The following is a 21,865-nucleotide window of genomic DNA, read 5'->3' as shown; positions in this document are numbered from 1 at the left end:
CAACATATGCCATTAAAATCTTCTGCTGCAATTGTAGACTTAAATGTTATGTCCAATCCAATCCAATCCAATGGAGAGCTTCAGTCCCAGATTTTATTGAATATATTCATGTGTAATAAAATTACATATGATATTTCTTAAAGCCAATCCAGCACAGAAACCTTGCCAGTCATTTTCTTTTTTTTCCCGTGAAAGTAATGGCTGTATTTTTCATTCTCTCCTCCCCGTGTCATCATTTGTCAGTCCTACTGGAATCTCAGCATTTATAAAGTGATAATAAGGTGTGACAATGGAGACACAATGGAGCGGAGAGCATTGGGCCATCGCAACCCTCCACTGGCCGGCAGTGGTCGCCTCTCACATGACTGCCACACACACACACACACACACACACACACACACACACGCACTCACAGACACACACCCACACATTCACACTATGTCACATGCTGAAGCTCTATACCTATTTGTCATATGTCATTGTCATTCAGTCAACCCACACAAATCAAAAGACAAGCATATGGTTGCTCTGGCAAGGTGTCATTCATTTGTTCTCGGGAATACAAACCAGATTCCAAAATGACAAAGCAACCATGAATTTGATTAATGAAAGTAAATGACGTTTCAACTCATCAGACACTACAACAAAGTGAAACAAGTTACAAAAGCAAAGTATTTTTTTTTAAAGCATGATTAAAGAGACCAACTTTTGAACTGTGTGGGTGGTTCAACATGGAAATTACGTAATTGACATGAGGCCAAAACATGTATTCCTGCTAATTATGAATGGGATGCTTATACGTATCAGGAACACAGTCTTCAATCGTAATGATTACTTGTGTTGTCTGTCTTTAGAAGTCCCAGCATCAGTGAAAGTGCTCGAGCCGAAGGACGGCCAAGGGGCGGCTCCCGAGGATGCTGAACAAGATGAGCCTGGCGATCACGACGACGAGCTCGATGACGACTCCATATTCACTTGTGACAACTGTCAACAAGACTTTGAATGTTTGGCTGAGCTCACAGAACATCGAACCAACCACTGTCCAGCAGGTGGGACAAATTTCATACAACTTCGTCGTGATGATTTGACATGCACGTGCTCGGGTGGAGAGCAGAAAGATGATTTTTGTGGGATCGCTGCAGTTTACTGTCACTTTCCAAAAACTTGCATTTTATATTAGCCGTGGAAAAGAAAGTTGTGTAAGAAGACAAGATGAATGTCGTAAACCAATTGTGTGAAAGCGTTTTTTAACAATTTTGTCAAACTTTCAGGTGAGTGCCAGCTGTGCGTCTTAATACATTCAAAATGCATACTGCACCTGCACTTCTGTATGCATCTGCCCCTCATGGGTTATGAAATATTTAGATTTATCGAAAAACAAACTTGTTCTGGCAGTATGAAGATGACAGTAAGTGAGCCAATGCCCAGTAATACAATGTGTTTTACTTACAAATGTATAAAAATTCAGATTTGGAACAATTTCCTCATTCAATCATAATTTGGCAGCCGCTACACCTAAATTAGTACGAGGGTATCTCCAGTTATAATACGCACACATACACTGGAGTCATTATTAGTACTGCTGTAATTAATGGAGGGACTGAAAGAAATGCGGCGGGGGGCATCTGGTTCTTAGAGATTAATCCAAATCCTTAACAAGCAACACACACACCTGCACACACTTGCTGCAAGAAAGTCTGCTGCCTCCAAGCGTCTGAATGGTGTTTACTTTGATATGGGGATGAAGCAGTGTGTGTGTGTGGGGTGGCGGGGGCGGAGGGTGTCTTTGTCGAAACTGGTAAAGTGTTTTTACAGTCTCTATATTATGATCGTCTCAGCAACCTCATATTCACCTGCTGCTTCAACATCCAGTCCCAGCAGATTAACGCACGTGTTGCACATCCAGCCAGTCGAGTAGCCACAGGGAAGTACTCAGATGCTTTGTCATGATGTCATCTTCACTGGATATTATTATTGTGATTAACAACGGAAGATGCAGACAATTGGTGTCGACGCTTTTGGGGACAAAGCAAATCCCGACACTTGTCAAAAGAGTGCTTCATCAGTAGCACATTGCAAGGCCTTAAAAGCGGAAGCCACCCCAAACTGTTCTTGACACTAATATGTTCTATGTGACCCCACTCGTCTAAACATGAGATTCTGATTAATATTTCGGAAGATGAATTAAGCAGTAAATCCACTCGTTTTTGTCCGTCTCAGGGGGCGGCCATTTTGCCACTTGCTGTCAACTGAAAATGGCACCCAATCATGGCTCAGCTTCATAAAACAGATGCGCCGTGATTGGTTGTTTCCTGAGCCTCTGATTTCATTTTCAGATGACAGGAAGTGGCAAAATGGCCCCCCCGAGAGAAGGCTTAAAACGTGTGGATTTTGCTGTTTCGCTCCTGTGCCACAAACACAACATTAATCTGAATGCCCTGTTTAGGCTGGTGGAGGCGCATAGAACACACTAGCATAAAGAAAATTTAGCAATTTGACGTCCCCATTCAAAAAGCTGTCGAACATATAAAAAAAGTACATTTTAGTGTGATAATTGTAGATCATTTTTCTGTAATATAGTAATATATGACTATATACCCTGTTTGTTTTGTGCATTACCGATACCAAGATATCCTACAAACTGCTTCAAAGAACAAGCTCAGACCTTTTAATTGAAAAAAAAAGCACTCAATTAAATGTTGAAACTGTGCACAATCCTACAGTGATTTCAATATTTTTGCTTTTAATCCAATAACGTAAATTTCCGAAGCACAGTTCATTGGTGTTGAACATGTAAATACATTTAAATGTCATCACTTAGCAATATGTTTACAAACAATTTAGTTACAATTTTTGTTTACCTGTTATATGCATTTCCATTTTAATTTAATTAACTAAGGATACTATTGTGTTTTTCTTGATTTAAGCGCAGTGTTCATTTTAAAATGATGCGTGATGTTAAAGTGGCTTATAAAAATATGAAATGTATTTTATTTTAATGTTTGTCATTATGGCGGTATTTGGAGAGCCAAATAGTTTTTGAGGCTGTACTTGGCGTAGAAAATGTGAGAACCACTGCCTTAATACATTGCAGACTCTGCATTGATCAACAGGCGCTTGACAATTCAAAATGCATAACAAGACTGATGAGTGTCCCAGACTTTTACAACGACCGTGAATCACTTCAACCCAACAGAGAAGAGTGGTTTTAGAAGTCATTTAAACACATTTTTTGGGAGAAGGCTAACCACATCATCAGTTTTGATGACAGAAATTTAAATTCTGGTGTCACAGACAATTACCATATTAAGGAAATCTGATTTGTTTCTCTCCGCTTTCTTAATTGCCTTTGTGTTTCCTTGATCCACACAATGCCCCGCAGTTCACTTTTTGTCTTTTGGGTCTTGTTCGTACTGTTCTCTGTTAGACGCTCACCAGCACACATGTAGGCCTTGTCGCTGTCAGAGCATTGGATGTGGCCTGTGATTTTCAGCACAGGAGTCTGGGGAGGGTGAGATGTTACTGAGCGAGAGAGCGCAGAGAGGGCAAGAGGGAGAACAGGAGAAAGGAATGAAATGAAATGATGAATCTTTTTTGGCTCCCTGGAGAAAGAGAGTTTCAGATTACGGAGTAATCCCACGGCTCAGCGGGATGTGTGCTTGCAAGTGGTGGTTTGCGTATGTAGATTCAACTAGGAGTCGGATTCGTCTGGTAGAAGAGTGCGTATGGAAGTTGTTGTGGGACCGCTGTTTTCTGGTTATTATTGTGGAGGAGCTCGAATTAAAATCACGGACGAAAGAATCCTTTTATGTTCTCCGGTTCCTGCTCTTGGGAGCCGATATAGTGGGACCTTTGGGATACGTGCACACTATCTTCTTGGGAGAAACACAATACCCAAATTAAGAAAAAAAAAGTTAGCTTCCTCATTGGGGGCAACCATATTTACTTCGGAAACAATGCAGTACATGAACAGTGTCTTCTTGTTCCTGTGCAGGGATGTTTGGGGACTTCTTTTGACTTAATTTTGGAAATGACTATCCATCAATATCATCTCAGTGAAACATGGCATTAACGTTTCTACGATTCATTTTTCATTCACTTCTTTAAGATAGAACTGAGTATTATTATTATTTAGATGAAATAACATCTAATTTATTTCTACGCAAAGTGGTGCCTACATCTGTGGTAAGATTAATCTGTATGGAAAAAAAAGATCTCTACAAAGCTTCAAAGAAGAGATTTTGGGTCTATTTTTTTTGTAATTGTAATCGTTTAATTGTTTCGGCCCTGTATTGTAGCCTTGGGCCTAATACGTGACTGTATTTTAAAGTCGGCCATGATGGTGGTCCTTGGAGAGCATTATTTTTAAGGTGGTACTCTGTGAAAACATTGAGGAACACCACTCTACTAATAAATATCATCGTCGGTAAAAAATTGCATCAGTGGTTTGTCATACATGGTTCAAGTGAGACAATTTCAATCATGTTTTTAGGGAGGCCTCCCAAAAGGCCCAATTCGGATATGAGTCACGGCAGCGTTAAGAGAAAAAAGGAGAAATGGGATGAAGCCTCATCCAAATCTTGGCAATGCAAACTCGTAAATGGATTGGCATACACCGCAGCTCAATCGGGGCTTGACGTAATTGAAATAGATGACCTGTGTATGTCTGTACACATCAACCGAAACAACACACCCTTGGTTAATAACAAAACAATTAACACCCACAGTAAATCAAAAGTGTAATAAATATGAAACCACTCAGTGCTTGCTAATTGGCGCTATCGGCTGCACTGTAGGTCACTTGAAAATTGAAATAGCACTACATTTGAACTGGCAACTAAATCGATACAAGGCAAGCACTGAGCTTGAAAAAAACCCCCACACAAATGAAAATGCATCTACTGTATGCATTCCCATTTTGCAGCAGATTTCAGTAATTAGTGTGCCTGAGTGGGCTTATTGTGCCGAGGAAATGACGTTTGAGCATACCCTGTATACTCTTGTGGCGAATGAGTCCCGAGTTAGCATGGAGCTACAGCCATAACCCGCAATGTGTCCCAGGTGCAACTGTGAAGCACCAAGTAATTCAGTGGCACTCTAGCAGAAGGCCTATAAAGAGCCACCATTAATTTGAGAACAAATTGGACAAACACACTCGTACACACACCGTGGCGCAGATCAATGACACATAAATGTGTGTACACCCAATCAAGCATGCACATAACCCCAAACAGGACATCAGATTCGTGCGATGTGTTTCAGTCTGCCTTCTGTTTGTGCACACCTAAAACACATTCTAATAAAGGGCATTTATGTGTTCTTTCTTTTTTTTCCTCTCTCGCTCCGTCAGATATGACTTTTTAATGAGCAACTGTGTATGCGCGGTGCTCTTTGCACTTTACATGTGGATATCTATCCTGTGGGTGTGCTGTGCGTGCAAAAGAAAGAGCGAGCAAGAGAGTCGCGGGAGCGTCGATGGGTCTCAGTAGGAGTCAGAAATGTGGAGCATAGGCTCCCCGAGGAGAGGAAGAGCGGAGGAGAAAAAAAAAATCCCACAGATCAAATGGAGAACATTCTCTGGCCCCACTATGTCACATCACATGCGCACATACATCTAACCTTCGCCTAACCTCGAGTCGCCATGCTTGGATTTAATTATTCTCATATGCGGGATTTGGTTTTTGTCTTCTTTGAAAGCCTCCACTGCCTACAAAATGTGTAAACATTGCAATTCATCACAAACCACAACAAGCTGCTGGATCAGTTTCATGTATGTGCAGCATCATTTCAAAGTCTTGAAGCTGCTTGGAAGTCCCTCTTCTGTCTGCATGTGTGTTCAATTATCTTTTTTTTTTTTATGGTGCAGTTAAAGTACCAAATTAGTCTTACATTGGCTACTTTTTGAATATGTGGTGAAAATAACAACAAGTGGCAAAATATAGCAAAAAATGGGGACTACCGGTAATCGACTCCCATTATAATTGTATTGGGGATTATTTTTTTTTAAACCCAAGAACTTTGTTGAGTAAGTGAGGATATAGATTCAAAAAGCATTTATGACAAAAAAAATGAGATTGGCTCTGCCAAACGTTTTTAAAATTATTATTATTTAAAAAAATATTTGGGAAAAAGTGTGTGAATAGGTGAAATTTGCAGTTTCCACAATATTTGCTATTTTCATTACTTTTCCATCCATCTATTTTCTTTTCTTCAATTGTCTTTGGGCAAATGATGTGGTACACCTGAGACTGGGGGTGCCCATTACATCAATCGTGATAGCCCACTTGATTCCCAATGGAGTGTAAGTCCATCCCATGGCATTAACTCAAACACTCCCAAACATTGATGTCCAAAACCGCATTTGATTCCCTCGTACCGTTTCTTTTCATTCTTATTCTATTTTACATATAGACATATGCAGTGTTAAGAATTTATCGTGGCCTTGAATGCCATTTAATAGATTACACAATAGAAATAACCAAAATCCTCTAGGAATAGTGTATTTATGTCAACTATCAAAATATAAAAAATAACACTCAGATGAACAGTCACAACGCGGTGAAAGGTTTGGTTTTATATGCCCACACAAACGCGATGTGTGTGAGGCGTTGGCGAGACGACAACACCGTGAGTGATGCTTAAAGAAATAGACAGAAGAGGAAGTGTGTGACAAATAAAGGATGTAGCTGTCTGTCAAAGCAGGAGGGCCCAAACGGGTGCTGTCAGTGACAAATAGCACGCCATTAACCCAGCCAGTCGAGTTTTACACGCCGTGAGTGGAAGACTGCGTGTCGGATCCGCGCACACTTTGTTCAGGTATTTGTGCGATCGTTGTCAATCCAGCGCATCCATCTGCACTCTTGTCTTTTGTCCTTCCTCTCGGTGATGGAGCGAGGCAAAATGATCATGGAGGAGGAGCACGTTGAAATCAAGGGAGCAAAAAAGAGGAAATGAAGGCGAAGAGGGGAGGACAGATCAGGAAGAAAGAAAGTCGAGGAGGGGCAATCACAGGAAGAAAATCATGGAGGGAAGGGAAAGCGGGGAGAGCGGGGCTGTTAGTGCAGGGGCCCTTGGGTGACTGGTTGTTCCCTCGCGGGATGTCTCCCCTCTGCTCAGCCTCAAACGTCTGTTGCAACCCGCTGTCTCTCTGTGTCTCTCTCTTTCTCTCACCCGCGCGCACGCACATGCGCGCGCCTCACTGCGTCTGTCGACAGCAGAGCAGCTGAGTCCTGTGAGGCCAAGACTCTTATTAAAACCACAGATCACTTTCTACGAGAAGGAAAGCTAGGAGGAGCCTCATATGAAACAAAATTACAGACGGCCTCCTGCACTCTGGCCTACCACTTGATCTGGATGCGTCCGCGTGCGTGTGTGTAAAATAGTGTAAAACTAAAACTAAGCTTTATTCAAATAAGCAATGTCAGATGTATTACACATAAATGCTTGGGTCTTATAGGTTAACCTTAAACTAAAATGAAGGTAAAGGAACCACAGGTAGTTGTTAACCTACTAAACACTTGGACTTGCAGTCATTAGAGCGTTGACTACATCATCTTCACAAATTGTACCAAACAAGTGTGATGGAAACACCATAAATCGGACTGCAACAATAATGCAAACAAATCTTTGGCTTTAATCACTTCAACTTTACATGTTTCATGACATGTGGGCTGCACCTCTTGAGCACTGAACTCATCAAATAAATAAATAAAATACTTGTATTTAAAAAAAAAAAAAAAAAAACACGACATACCAGAATTATTATTTTGGATTTGTTTTTATTTAATAACAGTCTTTGCCATTTGAAAATTGCCATCTACTACATTGCGATACTGATTTGAATTGGATTATTTGTTCATTCTCACTGTACATGTCCAGTAGTTGCAAGTGACCGATCCCCCCCCCAAAAAAAAAGTTTCTCTCTTTTCCTTTTCGCGCCTCTTCTTTCAGTGTCTTTTTGTTATTTTGCCAGTCGGCTTCCGTGCCTCCTTCCTTCTGCCCGCGTATCCCCTCCTTGCCAGCCTCCCTCCTCCATCGCCGTGTGTGTGTGTACCCGGGGGTGGCCCGAAGATTCCTGTGCTAAGCCCTTGGCGTACATACAAGCGCGCGTGCACATACACACATGCACAGTAATAGCGCACAGACACAGCTGGCTGCTGCTCAGGTTTTCCAGGGAGAGAGCGCAAGAGCCCGGCACCAGAGGAGAGAGGGATGAAGAGGAGAGAGGGAAAAGGAGAGGGGATGTGTGTGTGTGGGGGGGGGGGGGGGTGGCACAGCATGCGGCGACGAAGAAGGGTTGTTGTGGAGTCATTTTTCATCACAGGGTTCATTTTTCACTGCACTTCTTCCACTGACTTTGTCGCTGTATTTCTCTTTATCTGTCCTTTCCTCCTGCTCCCCTCCCTTGATCCCGCTTTGTCTCTGTTTATCTTCCCTTTTTTTCATACCCCCCAACCCCACAATCCTCTCTCCCTTCTATGCGCTCCCTCTCACCCAAACTCTTTCCATCCGCCTTCCCTCGGCATCTCTCTTTCAGCCTAGTTTCTCCTTTATGAAATATGGATGGGAGCACTTTTTGGGTGCGCTGAGAGGTTTGCAGTTCAGAGGATGCGAGGGGGGGGGATTTAGGAAGTGGCAAGGGAAGGGAGAGACGGAGAGGGAGCAGGATGGCGCTGGCGTCTCAGCAGACGTGCCTTGTGCATGCACCTAAACACCTCACTGAGCAATCTGTCAACATGTCAGCAACACATGTTTGGTTAAAAAAAAAAAAAAAGACAGAGAGTGGTTGGAAGGCGAGAGGAGTGCGTGAAAAAGATCTCTCCTCCTCCAGTGGGAGTAATGGCTCCCACCAGGGCTCTGGAAATGCTTTGAATTCAGCAGATTTCTATTGCGGGCTTCTCCCCCGGGGGCGTCTTTTTACAATGCCTGCATCTCAGAAATTTGAGCCCGAGGACCCCTAGGGGCGTCCTTTCATAATGCCTGAAAATGTAGGGTTATATTGTGTGCTCTTCCCCGTGAGGCTTTTATTAATACCTGTATTCACTGCCGCTGGAAATTACACAGGCGGCGCTGCAGGGGCCCAAGCTCGCTCCAGGAAGGGAGAAAGACTCTGTGGGGACATTTTCTCTCTTCTTCTTTCTCCTCTTATCCCTTCCTTCTCTCCCATGGCTCACCTCTTCCTCCCCTGTCGCCGACTACTTCAACTCATTTTGTTCTGTCTGACTTAATGCAAGAGTGAAATCAAGAATTTGCCAAAGGACAGAAGATTGTGTGTGTGTGTGTGTGTGTGTGTGTGTGTGTTGGCACCATCTCGCCCCCTTGTATTCAGCCCCACTTTGCTCAGAGGAAAAGAAGCACTCAATTAAAAATGTAACTTCGCCCTCTTGTTTCCCTCTCATCTTGCCTCGCTCACTCTGTGTCCTTGTGTGCCTTGTGTGTAGATCATGCAGAGGGTAAATATTTGTGTGTGCTCGTGGATGTAGATGGATTATAGCCTACGTCCATGGTCCAGTATACAGTGTCTGTATCTGTGTGCGTTTGTGCATGTGCATGTGTGTGTAATGGTTAGACAACAAGACGGCAGCTCCTGTTTCCAAACATTCATTAGAATTCTTCAGCCAAAGGGTTTTGCAGCTTTGCTGTTGCTGTATTTGTCTCTGTGTTTGTTTGTTGATCAAATATTTACACATTCAGATTAAGGAAATATGTATTTACATATCTTTGAATAAATAAATCCTGCTCTCTGTAGCCAGATTTTCTGTTTAGTTTTCAGATTTGTGTTTCTTCCTCTGACTGTTCCATGATAGAGCAATTACGAGATGTTCCATGGAGGGACTGATTGCTTTTTTTCAGTCCTGGTGGCTGTTACTGTTCAACCAGTTATCATCCTACTGTGTGAGGGGAGAGGTTTTTTTGGGGAATCCCAAGTACATCCCTTATTTGGTTGAAATCATATCTCCCCAGGCACACTCAGTTCATACCTTAAACCTGTACTTCCTACCAATTACCTCTGGCGTTCCTCAGGGATCTTTCTTAGTGCCCCTTCATTCTATTATCTGTCTACTCAGGCTTACCCATATCTTTTGTTAATCTAACATCAATCATTATTATTTCGTGGATGACATCCACTTTTTGACAATGCTCAAGTCCACCCTCCATTTGTAATGACATCTTAGTTTCCCGTTAAGTTTCTAAAAGTCCATCCATCCATCCATCCATCCATCAATCCGTTTTCTGCTCTGCTCACTCTCACAAAGGTCACATGTGTGCTGGAGCCTATCCCAATGGACTTTGGCCGAGAGGCAGGCAACACCTTCAACTTTGGTTGTTCTTAGTGGTTTTTTTTGTTTTTTTTTTCATGTATAATCATCAAAATGGCCCCTAACAAAAAGTGTGTCATTTAAGAAAAATAAAACAAAACTGCTTAGCAGCTCAATGAAGAGCTACGGATTGAAGTAGCAACTTCTTTTTGACATAGCTTCCTTTTCAGTGTGCACCAGCATCATACTGTGCACAGGCTGAATAAAACTCTTGTTGTGACCACCTTTTGGCACCAGATGTCACCAAAATCAACCCACACTGAAATCATAAGAATTATTATTCTTGTTCTTATTTTTAATTATAAAAGACACCACTACCAGTTGTCTTCTATCATAAACCTCGCCGTTGTTCATCAACCTGTGTTTTAATCATTTTGGGAGCACAGCATACACCCTATTTGTATAATTTCCATATCCATATGTGCGCTTTATGTCTTTGTCAATGTTTCAATGGGCCAGGATAAAGTTGTCATGGGGCCATGAGGGGCCTGTGTGTGTAGGGGGTGTCTGGATAATGAGGAACAGACCATTCCCTTGGATTCCTGCACCCCTGCCAACAACCAGGACCCCCAGAACCTCAACCCCCCCTCCTTCTTTTCTTTTTTTCTCCCCCCTCCTGCTGACACCTGGGATTTTTTTCTCCATTTTCCCCTCCCTCACAGCTTCTTCTTCTTTTTTTTTTTTTTTGCTCTCCCTCTCAAGTGGAACACATACTCCCCCCACCCGGTTTTATGCATTCTTTCTTTCTACCTTCCCTCCCCATTCTTCATCCCTCATACTCATCTTTGGATCACAAGTCACATGTCACTTGCCTCCTCACACATTGGCCCCAGTGTCTGCATCCTTTCCTCCCTCCCTCCTTGCTGTAACTCCCTGCTGCGTTCTCAAACCCAAAACTGACCGCATCCCCTCCGCTCACCCTTTGACTCCCTTCCCCCCCTTTCACCTCCCGCCATTCTCTCCCAAACCCCTCTGTTCCCCGCCGAGCTGGCCCCAAAGCTCTGATCCTTTCCTCCATGCCCCCAAACTTCCCCACTGTGCCCTCCCAAGACACACATACACCCACACCCTGTGGTGAATGGCCCCAAAGTAGCCCCTGTTTTTCTCCCTCCCTCTGTTTTTCCACTCTTTTTTTTTTTCAACTCACCTCTGTTTCCCATACCCACTTTGAGGACTTAGATTTGTAATGCCCTTGATTTAATTTGAGTTTCAGAAGTCTTTTTTTTACTGGCCATTATTTTCTTTTTTTTCTTATTCTGACTACTAAAAGATAATGGTGGGGACTCGAGTCACATGACTTGACTAGAGTCAGACTCGAGCCTCCAATTTTAGGTTTTGCAACTTGGCGAGCTAAAAAAGAAAGGACTAAACTCGGATTTGGCTGCAATACTTGAGTTTGTTTGTAGTGGAAAATCTGCATTCACGGAATAGTAGATTATATATTTTTTTTTTCCAGAGGAAACTCACAACTGGCAACTCACACTATGTTATTATTCCCAATGCAGAGGCCACCAAAACACACACACAGTACTGTTTTTTTGGAAGGTGCTCGGACAATCATTAAATGTCGATTCCCGATTATGTTTTTGCAAAAAGAGAACAGCAGCAGGCATGGTTTGCAACTCAAAGATTAAAAACACAACAACTCCAGCATGCACTTCAACTTAATCTGCCACTATAAAACCCACTTTGACGGGTAGGCCAGATTAAATTCACAGTTTTGCTCACCAACGGGTCAACCTGAAATAATCTGCATGTCACAAATGTGCTTAATTGAAAACACATTAAATTAATAGGAATTACCATGAGTAGTTTGAAACTACTCAAAACTACAGCATGTGATTGTGAACGTGGTTGTACAGCTAACTTATGTTTAGATATCATTGACGCTACATGCTAATAGCAAGAGCAAAGTAGCTAGCATGTGAATATGCTGTCATGTTCACCAATAATGGCAGCGGTGTGTGCTGCTCTGTAGCATTTACTTTGTTGACGCTGACTGCTCACTGTTTTGTATTTGGATACAATAAACTTGACGCTTGTTACCATAGATGAGAGTATTTAGTTGCTAAAATGTTCTTGTATAGTTCTCATAAGCCTTTTTCTTTTATTGTGCATGTTTGATCAGTTCCTGAAACATGTTTGCAGCTGAGTAAAAACCATGCAAGTCAAAGTCAAAACATTTAAATGTCTGTGAATGAAAATCACTGGCTTGGTCTCATAGTTTCAAAAATTAAAGTGTAACCATGCCTCTTTATATTCATGTTTTCATAGTGGTTCAGGCAGAGGAAGAGGTGAGTCCATATTGGGAACCCAAGTTCCTGTAACCCGTACAAAAACACTGAATGTGTTTCTAGTCTCGTTAGATTCAGCTTCTTTTGGACACAGTGCAAGGTTTTTATGTCTGACATTTTTCCAGTCATGTTCTAGCTCTCAATGTTTTATGAACTCAAGTTCGCCGTTCTGTTACAAACACAGAGCTCAAGCATGCTTATTTAAAGGGAAAGTCAACCCCCAATTTTTTTTCACATTAATAAGTTTTATGCAGCCCCACCAGTCTAAACACAACATTTTGATTAAACTTGTGTTTGCGGAATGTGAGTTAAGTAAAATCCACCTGCTGTTGCCATTTTGCCACTTGCTGTCAACTAAAAATGACACCATAGTTGCTCTTGGTTCCAACCAATCGTAGCTCAGCTTCAGAAAACCGGTAAATCCTGGTCGGTCGTTACCTGAACCCTGAGCAACTGTGATGTCATTTTCAGTTGAGAGAAAGTGGCAAAATGGCCGCCCCCTGAGGTGGATTAAAAACCTGAGGATTTTACTGCTTAACTCATATTCCACAAACACAATATTAATCAGAATGCTGTGTTTAGACTAGTGGAGGCACATAGAACATATGATTGTCAAGAACATTTTGGGCTTGACTTCCCCTTGAAGTAAAATCCTGTTCATTTATTGGAATGAAAATGAATTGTCAATTCCCATTGTCTAAATCAGTGGTCGGCAACCCAAAATGTTGAAAGAGCCATAAAGGACAAAAAAAAACAAATATAAATAGACGCAAAAAAATAAAAGCCTTTGACAAAATTTGCAATGAAGGAAACACTGGACTGTCTGAGAATTGTTTGTTGTTTATGTTATTCATGTGTGTTCACAACGCCACCATAGAATTTATTTTGTAATTTCTTCACTTGATTTTTTTTTTTGGTTCATTATTTCCGCTTTTCTTAGTGTCAGTGAAGTGATCATTAATTTCCGTTTTTCTGAGGCTGTCTTTGAACGCCTCTCGAGTCGAACGAGAAGAGAGAAGGCACGGAGTCGGATGCAGACGTGTCTGTGTTTGTTGATACTGTTAAAAGCATAAAGTGTCAAACCAACGCCACAGCTCTCCTTTTTCGGAGCTGCAACATGTATCTATATCTATTTGAGCTATATTAGCCTACTATCAAAATCTTTTTCCAAAATCAACATTTTTTATAAAGCTCCAGGGAGCCACCAGATGTCGCTAAAGAGCCGCATGCGGCTCTGGAGCCGCGTGTTGCCGACCCCGGGTCTAAATGATTCCTTTCCATTACAGTGACGTGAAGCTCATTGAATTCACTATAAAGGCCAGTGCATGCTAAGGTTGCTATCCCCAGGTGTCTATGCATTCATGCACATGCACAGTTTCAGTCACAGACAGTTGTGGCAAAGGCCAGTGTACCACAGGGAGACAGCCTATAATAGTTTTAACCCAGCGCTCAGGTGTGACTCGCCTTTGTCCAGCCAAATGTCAGAGAAAAGCACAACTCGGGGGAGAAACGGCTGAGAGCGGGAAGTAACAAAATAGGGGGGAGGATCAAGAGAGTAAATTGAACAAAGTGGAAATGACGCAACGATACTGTGACGCGATCACGCAGGATAGGTTTACCCTCTGGAAGGTTCGACCAAGGCGCTTCCACATACTATGACACAGCCTTTATTTGCCTTGTTATATTTGTTTGTTTGTTTGTTTGTTTATTGAGCATATATAGTACATACAATAACAAGTTGACAAAAGTCAAACAAAAATTATGGAAGGAAAATTTGAAAGTAGATAAAAGAAAAAACACACATCATCACAGTTGTATGCTCAAAGGAGTAGGAAGAAGTAAATAACTTATCTAGTCCTACCCCTTATTATGTAGCAATTTGAATTGATCATTTTCAAAACAAAGAAGAAAAAGAAAAATCTACATATCATCAAATACTTTTACCCTTATGTATACTATACTTTTCTATTTATACACCTTTTGGTTTGTATATATATAGTTATTCTTTCTCTTTTTTTTATTTCAATTTTCTCATATTCATTATAATTAGCGTTTCTTGAATACAATTGATAAGTTGATCAAAATCCAAAACAAGAACAAACAGTTGTATTACTTTATCAAATTATTTAGTGATAAATAACGAACCATGTTGTCAAGCTACGGTCGAGTCTCGTGAATGAGATGTGTGTGCCAGGCTTTCTGTCTGGGCACCTGGTTATGTGGGGGCTGGGAGTCCTGCTCTGCACTGTTCTCTTCCTGTCTCAAGAGCTCCCTGGGGGCACCAAGACCAACTCTGCCAACCTCCCACTCCCATCCCCTCCCCACCCTCATGCAGAACACACATGCACACTGACGTCAGCTGCTTCGGGCCCTCTCCCTTGGGTGCTACCAGAATCTTTTGTTTCCATCCTCCCTGTTTACTCCCGGCCTCTCCTTCCACCCTCCTCACTTCTCTCCCTGCCTTTTGTCCCCGGAAATAGGTGTCCCACTAACTGCCTGATTGGAATTCACTGCGCTCTGGGAAGTCTTAGGGCAAGGACAATGTGAAGTGTGTTACTATGCATATACTGTGTTGGCCATATGGAAAAGTACCCGCGTGTGTGTGAGAGAGGCGATCACGGTATGCATGCTTATTTTGTATGAATGTGAGAGACCTGTGGTTAACACACATGCTGTTCAACGTGTTGACTGTTTCCGACTCATCAAATATTTTTGTGGAAAACCTTAATATATTCTCATGATGCTCTTGACTATGAAAGGCTTGATTCAGCGCATTCAATATGGAGGACAGTATATGTATCCATCCATTTTCTAATCCGCTTTATCCTCACAAGGGTTGCGGGCGCGCCAGAGTCTGTCTTCGGGCAGGAGGCGGGGCACACCCTGAACTGGTATCCAGCCAATAGCAGGGCACACATAGATGAACAACCATCCGCGCTCACACTCACATCTGGGGACAACATCAGAGTGTTCCATTAACGTGCCATGCATGTTTTTAGAATGTGGGAAGAAACCGGAGTTCCCGGAGAAACCCCACACAGGCGCGGGGACATGCAAACTCCACACAGGAAGGCCAGAGCCAGAATCGAACCCCGCACCTCTGCACTGTGAGGCGGGCGTGCTAACCAGTCGGCCACGGTGCCGCCCTGTATATGACGTTGTCAAATTGAGAAAATAGTGCAGTATCCCACACCAAAATAAATTCATTTGCTATTAAGTAGTCATTGTCTGAAGCCCACTTGCAAAGCATGGTGGACGTATTTTACAGTTCCCCATCTATGGTCGATCCGTACTGGAGGTGGTTACGCATCTTCTCTTTTTATTTTTTAATTTTTTTTAAAGAGTTATTGTCACTGTGTTTATTGGCTGGAAAGAGAATGAGAAACTCTGTGTTATGTACCGCATGTTTCTCTTCCCATCTACCGGTACTTGAATTGGGGTTTCGGAACAAGAGAATTCCTCCCTTGTATTCCCTCCTTTACTCTCTCTCTCTCTCTCTCTCTCTCTCTCTCTCTCTCTCTCTCTCTCTCTCTCTCTCTCTCTCTCTCTCTCTCTCTCTCTCTCTCTCTCTCTCCCCCTCTTCCTCTCTCTCTCTCTATGGTGCAAGTGGGATGTCTTGAAATATTAACCTAACAGCTCTTCAATTTTCAAATATGATCGAAAACACACTGCTAAATAAGTCAGGAGTAGCGGCTGCTGGGAGCGCAATAAGATGGGGCCTTTCAAATAAACAACAAAACAACACAAACAAAACCGTGATGAAAAGGAAAGTTGATTGATGATGATCGATCCGTGGGATCGCTCTCATCCATGTAGAAACATGGCATCTAATTTAAGTACATTGAATTTCTTTCTCTTTGCGCTTCCTTTGTCAGAGTCTCATATTTTGTTGTCCCCCCCCCCCCCCACCCCCCTTTCCTCTGTGGTCTAGCGGGAGCTGTCCCGATGGAGAATTGCAATGCGCTGCTGTGTACACGTTTGCATCTTCTCTTCTTCACCTCAGCACTGATGCAAGTGTCTGCATGAATCGTCCAACTTCCTCCATCCATTACCCCTTTCCTATTCTGGTTAGATTTGAGCCCATTGCTCATTGCAATGTGGGGGGGGGGGGGGGTGCAGAGTGGATTGCAGACTTTTGGGGGTTTGGGGTGAGAAGCTAAATGGGTATTTCCCCCCCTTGTCAGCTGCCAAAACATGCCGTCTGCGAATAAGCAGATAAAATTGTGTGTGAATGTGAGTAAAGAACGCCTCGGTCTTGGGCATGAAGATATGCGCCTGTTTGTTGTACATTTTGAGTAGACGTGGGTATTTGTCCTGTGTGTTGGGGAGTTGGTCCTCTGAGAATACTGTACTGTTTGTGGTGAGGGCTGCAGTGACAGCTGCAGAAGGGGTGCGGGGGCTGACTGCTTTCTGACTGATAAGGGGAGGGAGGGAGCTTTGAGGAGGGGGGGGGTCGTATTAGAGACATGAAGACGGTTAATAGTTTAGCTGTGCTGAACACAAGCGCACTTGTGTGTCTCACTGGAGCAAGGAAGCAGGAGCCAGCTTTAAAATAAAATAAAAAACTTGAGGAATGACTGACATTTGGTGTGGAAGAACCTGATCTCAACCCGAGCAAACACCTTTGGGATAAACTACAACAGAGGTCTCAAATTAGGCCCGATCTGAAAGGCCACTCATAGTCTCGCTATCAGCTAACTGCCAAAAGACCACCAACTCACTTCCTGCAGGTGTAATGGACAGGTAAGACAATACTCGTCACAAAATGGTGCGAGTGTAATGGGCACTTGTCACATGTCCATACCCATGTACGACAATTAAGCGCGGAGCCTTTCACCTGCCTTTTTGATTTTGATAGCATGTCAGTATACGTTAGGAAAAAAAGTTAATGACACAATGGTAGAAACACTTTCATGGTACAATCCACCCCCGCATTTACCGTGTCATGCACCGTGTTTTTCTAATATCCCTACTGCTTAATTCCTACCTTTCCAACCCACACATTCAAAGACTAATACATCCGTTAATGTGATTGTCTTTCCTGAAATAATAATAGCCCCATTAGTGCTTAATTATTCATGTTTTAGTCGTACAATTCAAGTTAACGGTTCAAACATTAGTACATAATAAAACTCCAGAGGCTATGCTTTTAATTTAATTTCCACCGTCTAAATTAATTTTAGGGCATGCTTGTGCTTTTCGCTCGCTCAGTCACAGAGGGGAGAAAGACAGGAGCTTACTTGGAGTGCCGCAGCAGCCCGCAAATGACAGGTCGAAAAATGCCGTTTCCTTAGGCGGTAAATTTTACACCAGAAAAAATATTTGAAGCGATATTTACATGAAAACAACAAGACAATAATGTGTGATTCAAATCATGACTACTAAAGTGCAAGTACAAGTGCAGGTAACCTTAAACGGCCACTTATTAAAACAATAAAGAACCTCTGCCATAAATAATGAATAATTTCAAAACATAAATCAACCTTCAGGTGCATCAGGGGAAATATGATGGAGTTTGAAACTGGCAGTTACAAGCAAACGGTTTGCCCTTTCTCCTTTGCTCGCTCATCATGAGGCCGTTCACAGCTAAACAGTATGCATGTTAATTTGTGAACATCCTTTCACCCTTTCAGGGCCAGCAGTTACTACAGTGGACAGTTTATCATGTTATCAGGCTTCAGGTTATCATTATTGGTGCATGAAAGGGTTAAGAGTGTTCCAAACTCTCAACAACTGTGTTACTGTATATCTGTGTCCGAAGTCAATATGATGCTGTACAAAAGTTCGGAAAACCCCTCCCCAGCAATGCGCGTTTCTGTTGCACTGCCCAACCTGTCAGTGGTCTCCGTCGATCTGGTCCGCTTGGTTGCAAACCCGGTGGACTCCATTGTCTCTGTGCGTTCTCTGTGAAATGCATGTGGATGAAGGTGCACCTAAACAAGCCCATCCCTCGCCGTGCCTTTTCATACTTCCTTTTTGCATTTCTTAAATTGTACCGTTTGTAACATTGTCTTGGTGGAAACGTCTGCTAAATTCACTTGGGGGGAGGGTTCATTTCTAATGCTACTGTACTACTAGAGCACACAAACATGCAGTCCAACTTGCAGACGGAGCTTGCAATAATGGGACCCCCTAGCCTTCTTCTCCCTTTCTGCCCTCTTGACCTCTCCCCACTTTGATCTGTTTCATGTCACCAGCTCACCCACACCCACTTACCCCCCCACCCCTTTAAACACACACACACACGCACGCACACACACACACACACACACACACACACACACACACACACACACACACACACACACACACACACACACACACACACACACTTAAGTACTAAATCCACCTTTGTTTCTGTCTCTGCCTCCCTCCATGTGTTTATGTCTGAGCACTGGTCTTTGTGGAAGCCAGTGTGTGGGCTTTCATTCACCGGGGGGGCTTTTTTTCTGGGCAGTTGTTTTTAAACGTCTCTGTCCCCATCACGTTGGACTTGATACTTGGGGATTACTCCCTTCTCAGCCTGCATTGATGGCATATGTTTGCCCCATTGTCTGTTAAAAAGGCTAGTAGACGATGAAAGACTTAACTTTTGGAGGCAGTTGAAGTGACAAAATGTGTGAAGTTCTTCTAAGTGTCTGATACACATGTGACGGAGCCATAGCACTCGATTGTGTGTGTGTGTGTGTGTGTGTGCGTGCGTGTGATACTTGTTCGTGCCTTCGTAGAGATGTTATGAATACCAAATCGACACCGTTTAAAGTGATTCACTTGACCTTCTTCATGTGATGAGATATAAGGTACTTAGTCTAAACCCGGGATCGCTGTGATTTGGGTATTTGTGATTCTTCCAGAACTATACACTCGTACTGATCACATTTGTATTCATTTTATCTTCAACACCCGCTTTTGCTGTATTATTTGTTGTTTCATTTTTACCCTTCCCCGCCTTTCTTTCCGTCATTTTTCCGCCTTCATCTCGCTTCCCTTTTTCTCCTTTTAATCTATGTGGCCGTCCTTGACCCTCAGCTGGTAATATGGACTCTCTTGGGGGAGCGAATGGTTTATTGCATCAGTAATTATTCCATGCTACGTCCAGGTGGCATAAAAGCAATAGAAGTTAACCCTGGCTGTGTGTTTTTCTGGACGTAAACATACACCGCCCACACCTGATTTTAATTTGGAGTGGTTTCGTACTGCACTGAAACATATTGACAAGTCTTGAGAATTTTCCCGTGACCACACGGGAGGCACAATGTTAGAAACACGCACACCACTCCATAATACAACTACACGGCACTGTGCTCATTTATTACACTGCCGGTCTACACCTGAATATGTTGTACTGGGTGGGACACTGTGCAATATGTGCATTCGGATTGTATATGTATGTGAATGTTTATTATTTATTATTTTCTGCGTGGAGTGTATAAGCGCCTCTCCCAGTGTGCATTCTCTCTTGCCGTCTGTGCCCCTAATCCCCGAATGTGCCACTAATGGCAGGTCCAGGTGTTCTGCTCTGCTTCTCCTCTCCCCCGGGATCATCTCTTTAGCGTGTATGTGTGTGTGTTCGCATGTATTCTGCTCATTGGGGGGTTTACGTGTTGAGACCAAGGGGCTGTCCAGGATCCTCTCCTCCAGAAGGGAAAGGGAGGGAAGAGGAATGGCAGGCAGGAGGTACCCGCCTCCCGCAGCTTGCTTTCTGAGTTCCCCTGAGCACAAGACCCCCCTCTACTATACTCCCCCGGGTCTCCGCAGCCTCATTGCCTTACTGCCTCTTATTCCCCTCATTTTATATTCTCATCACTCCCTGCCCCTCATCATGGGAGTTTATGTTTCTGCATTGCGTCAGATTTTTGGTGGAGAAGAGCTTCAGTAAATGTCCTGTCCGGATGGATACTGTTGTGTATTTGGCGTATTCATGCAGCCAAAATGAATTTGTTTGTTTACCTGCACGCATATGTGTGTAACTGCATGTTTGTGTTTTGAAATGCAAGCTCCAGCTGCCCGCATCACTTATTTATAGGTCCCGCTTACACATAGGTTAATGAGGAAGGACTTGTGTGTTTGCATCGGTGCAATACGGTGGATAAATTGCAATATCAGTCGGGTCCAATTACACAACTCTAGATGTTGCTTATATGCCGACGGATACGCTCACGGATCTATAGGATGCTCCGGCTAAATGCTAATGATCCATTATTATGCACAAGGTAGCACTTCAAAAGTAACCCAGTTGGTGTTATTCATCGACGTGTGCGTTATCGCAACCACACGAGTCCTTGTGGAAACATCCGAGGGCCTCTTTATGTGTGTTTTATGCATGCGAGTTCATGACTGAGGTGAACGCGTTTCTAGGTTAGCGAGTAGTCTGTCAGTCCATCAAACCTCATTCATATAAATAGATGATATAGCCGCTAACCATGGTCGCACACGGGGTGACCGCACCATTGTGCGTGCTCATGTTAATACACACCGGTGTTCATATGTGTGTGCATTGGCATAGTGTTGTTGTTTATCCGACACTCTGCCCGGCAGCTGGTTCTCATTTTTGAGTGAACAAACAGCAGAGGAGATGGACGGAAAGTGGGACAGAGGCGCGATTAGTTAGCTCTCATCACGATGCAGGGTCGGCGAATTTGATGAATTTGATGACAAGATGATGAAAAGTTGGATTGTAAGGCACAGTACAACCTCAAGACTTCCAATATGTCTGTAGATTCTCAGTCATCTCAATCGAGGTTTGAATTGAGTCACTTCTAATATTTGTTCATGAAAACATTTCGCTTTTAATCCAAATGGTTTCTTCACTTCTAAAGTTTAGGTGGGGAGTCTTTGGGGAATGGAAAGGGAGGCGCCACACCTCAAATTTGGAATTGAAGAATTGTTTTGGATTCACGGTGAAATGTCTTCAACATGAAAAGTCAAGTGTCCTCCATTCATACTTTGCAGACAAAGTTTCTGATTTGTTTGAATTTTGAAGCAATGAATCCCTCAACTATGCATCGTAGATTAGAAAAAAAGAAATCCATGGTCAAAAGTTGTACGGGCCATTTTTAAATAGTATTTGTACTAACAGTAAGTTTGACACTATTTAAACTAAACCTAAAGATTTTAATCCGAACTTTAATGACAAAACGTTGCTCTTAAAAATTGGTAGCTGACACACAGGGAACTTAACCAGCACCAATATTCAAATACACAGACTTTGACGGGTGCCAACTTGTATGATCACAATCATTTATCGTCAC

The 21,865-nt window shown here is 42.8% G+C and overlaps 1 protein-coding gene across 2 annotated transcripts in view; it reads left to right on the top strand.

The window, feature by feature from the left end:
- znf423 (zinc finger protein 423) overlaps positions 1–21,865 on the top strand; it is a 118,175-nt gene that overhangs the window by 27,546 nt on the left and 68,764 nt on the right. For both annotated transcript variants that reach the window (XM_086108906.1, XM_086108907.1), the window contains exon 3: positions 856–1,050. In XM_086108906.1, coding sequence (XP_085965032.1) covers positions 856–1,050 — 195 coding nt within the window. The remainder of the gene's footprint in view (positions 1–855; positions 1,051–21,865) is intronic.

The sequence above is a fragment of the Hippocampus guttulatus genome, chromosome 4 (genome assembly GCF_054856545.1).
Source record: "Hippocampus guttulatus isolate MCC_2025c chromosome 4, RoL_Hgut_1.0, whole genome shotgun sequence".
In the NCBI taxonomy this organism is placed as follows: domain Eukaryota; kingdom Metazoa; phylum Chordata; class Actinopteri; order Syngnathiformes; family Syngnathidae; genus Hippocampus; species Hippocampus guttulatus.
This window is presented reverse-complemented; position numbering and strand designations above follow the sequence as displayed.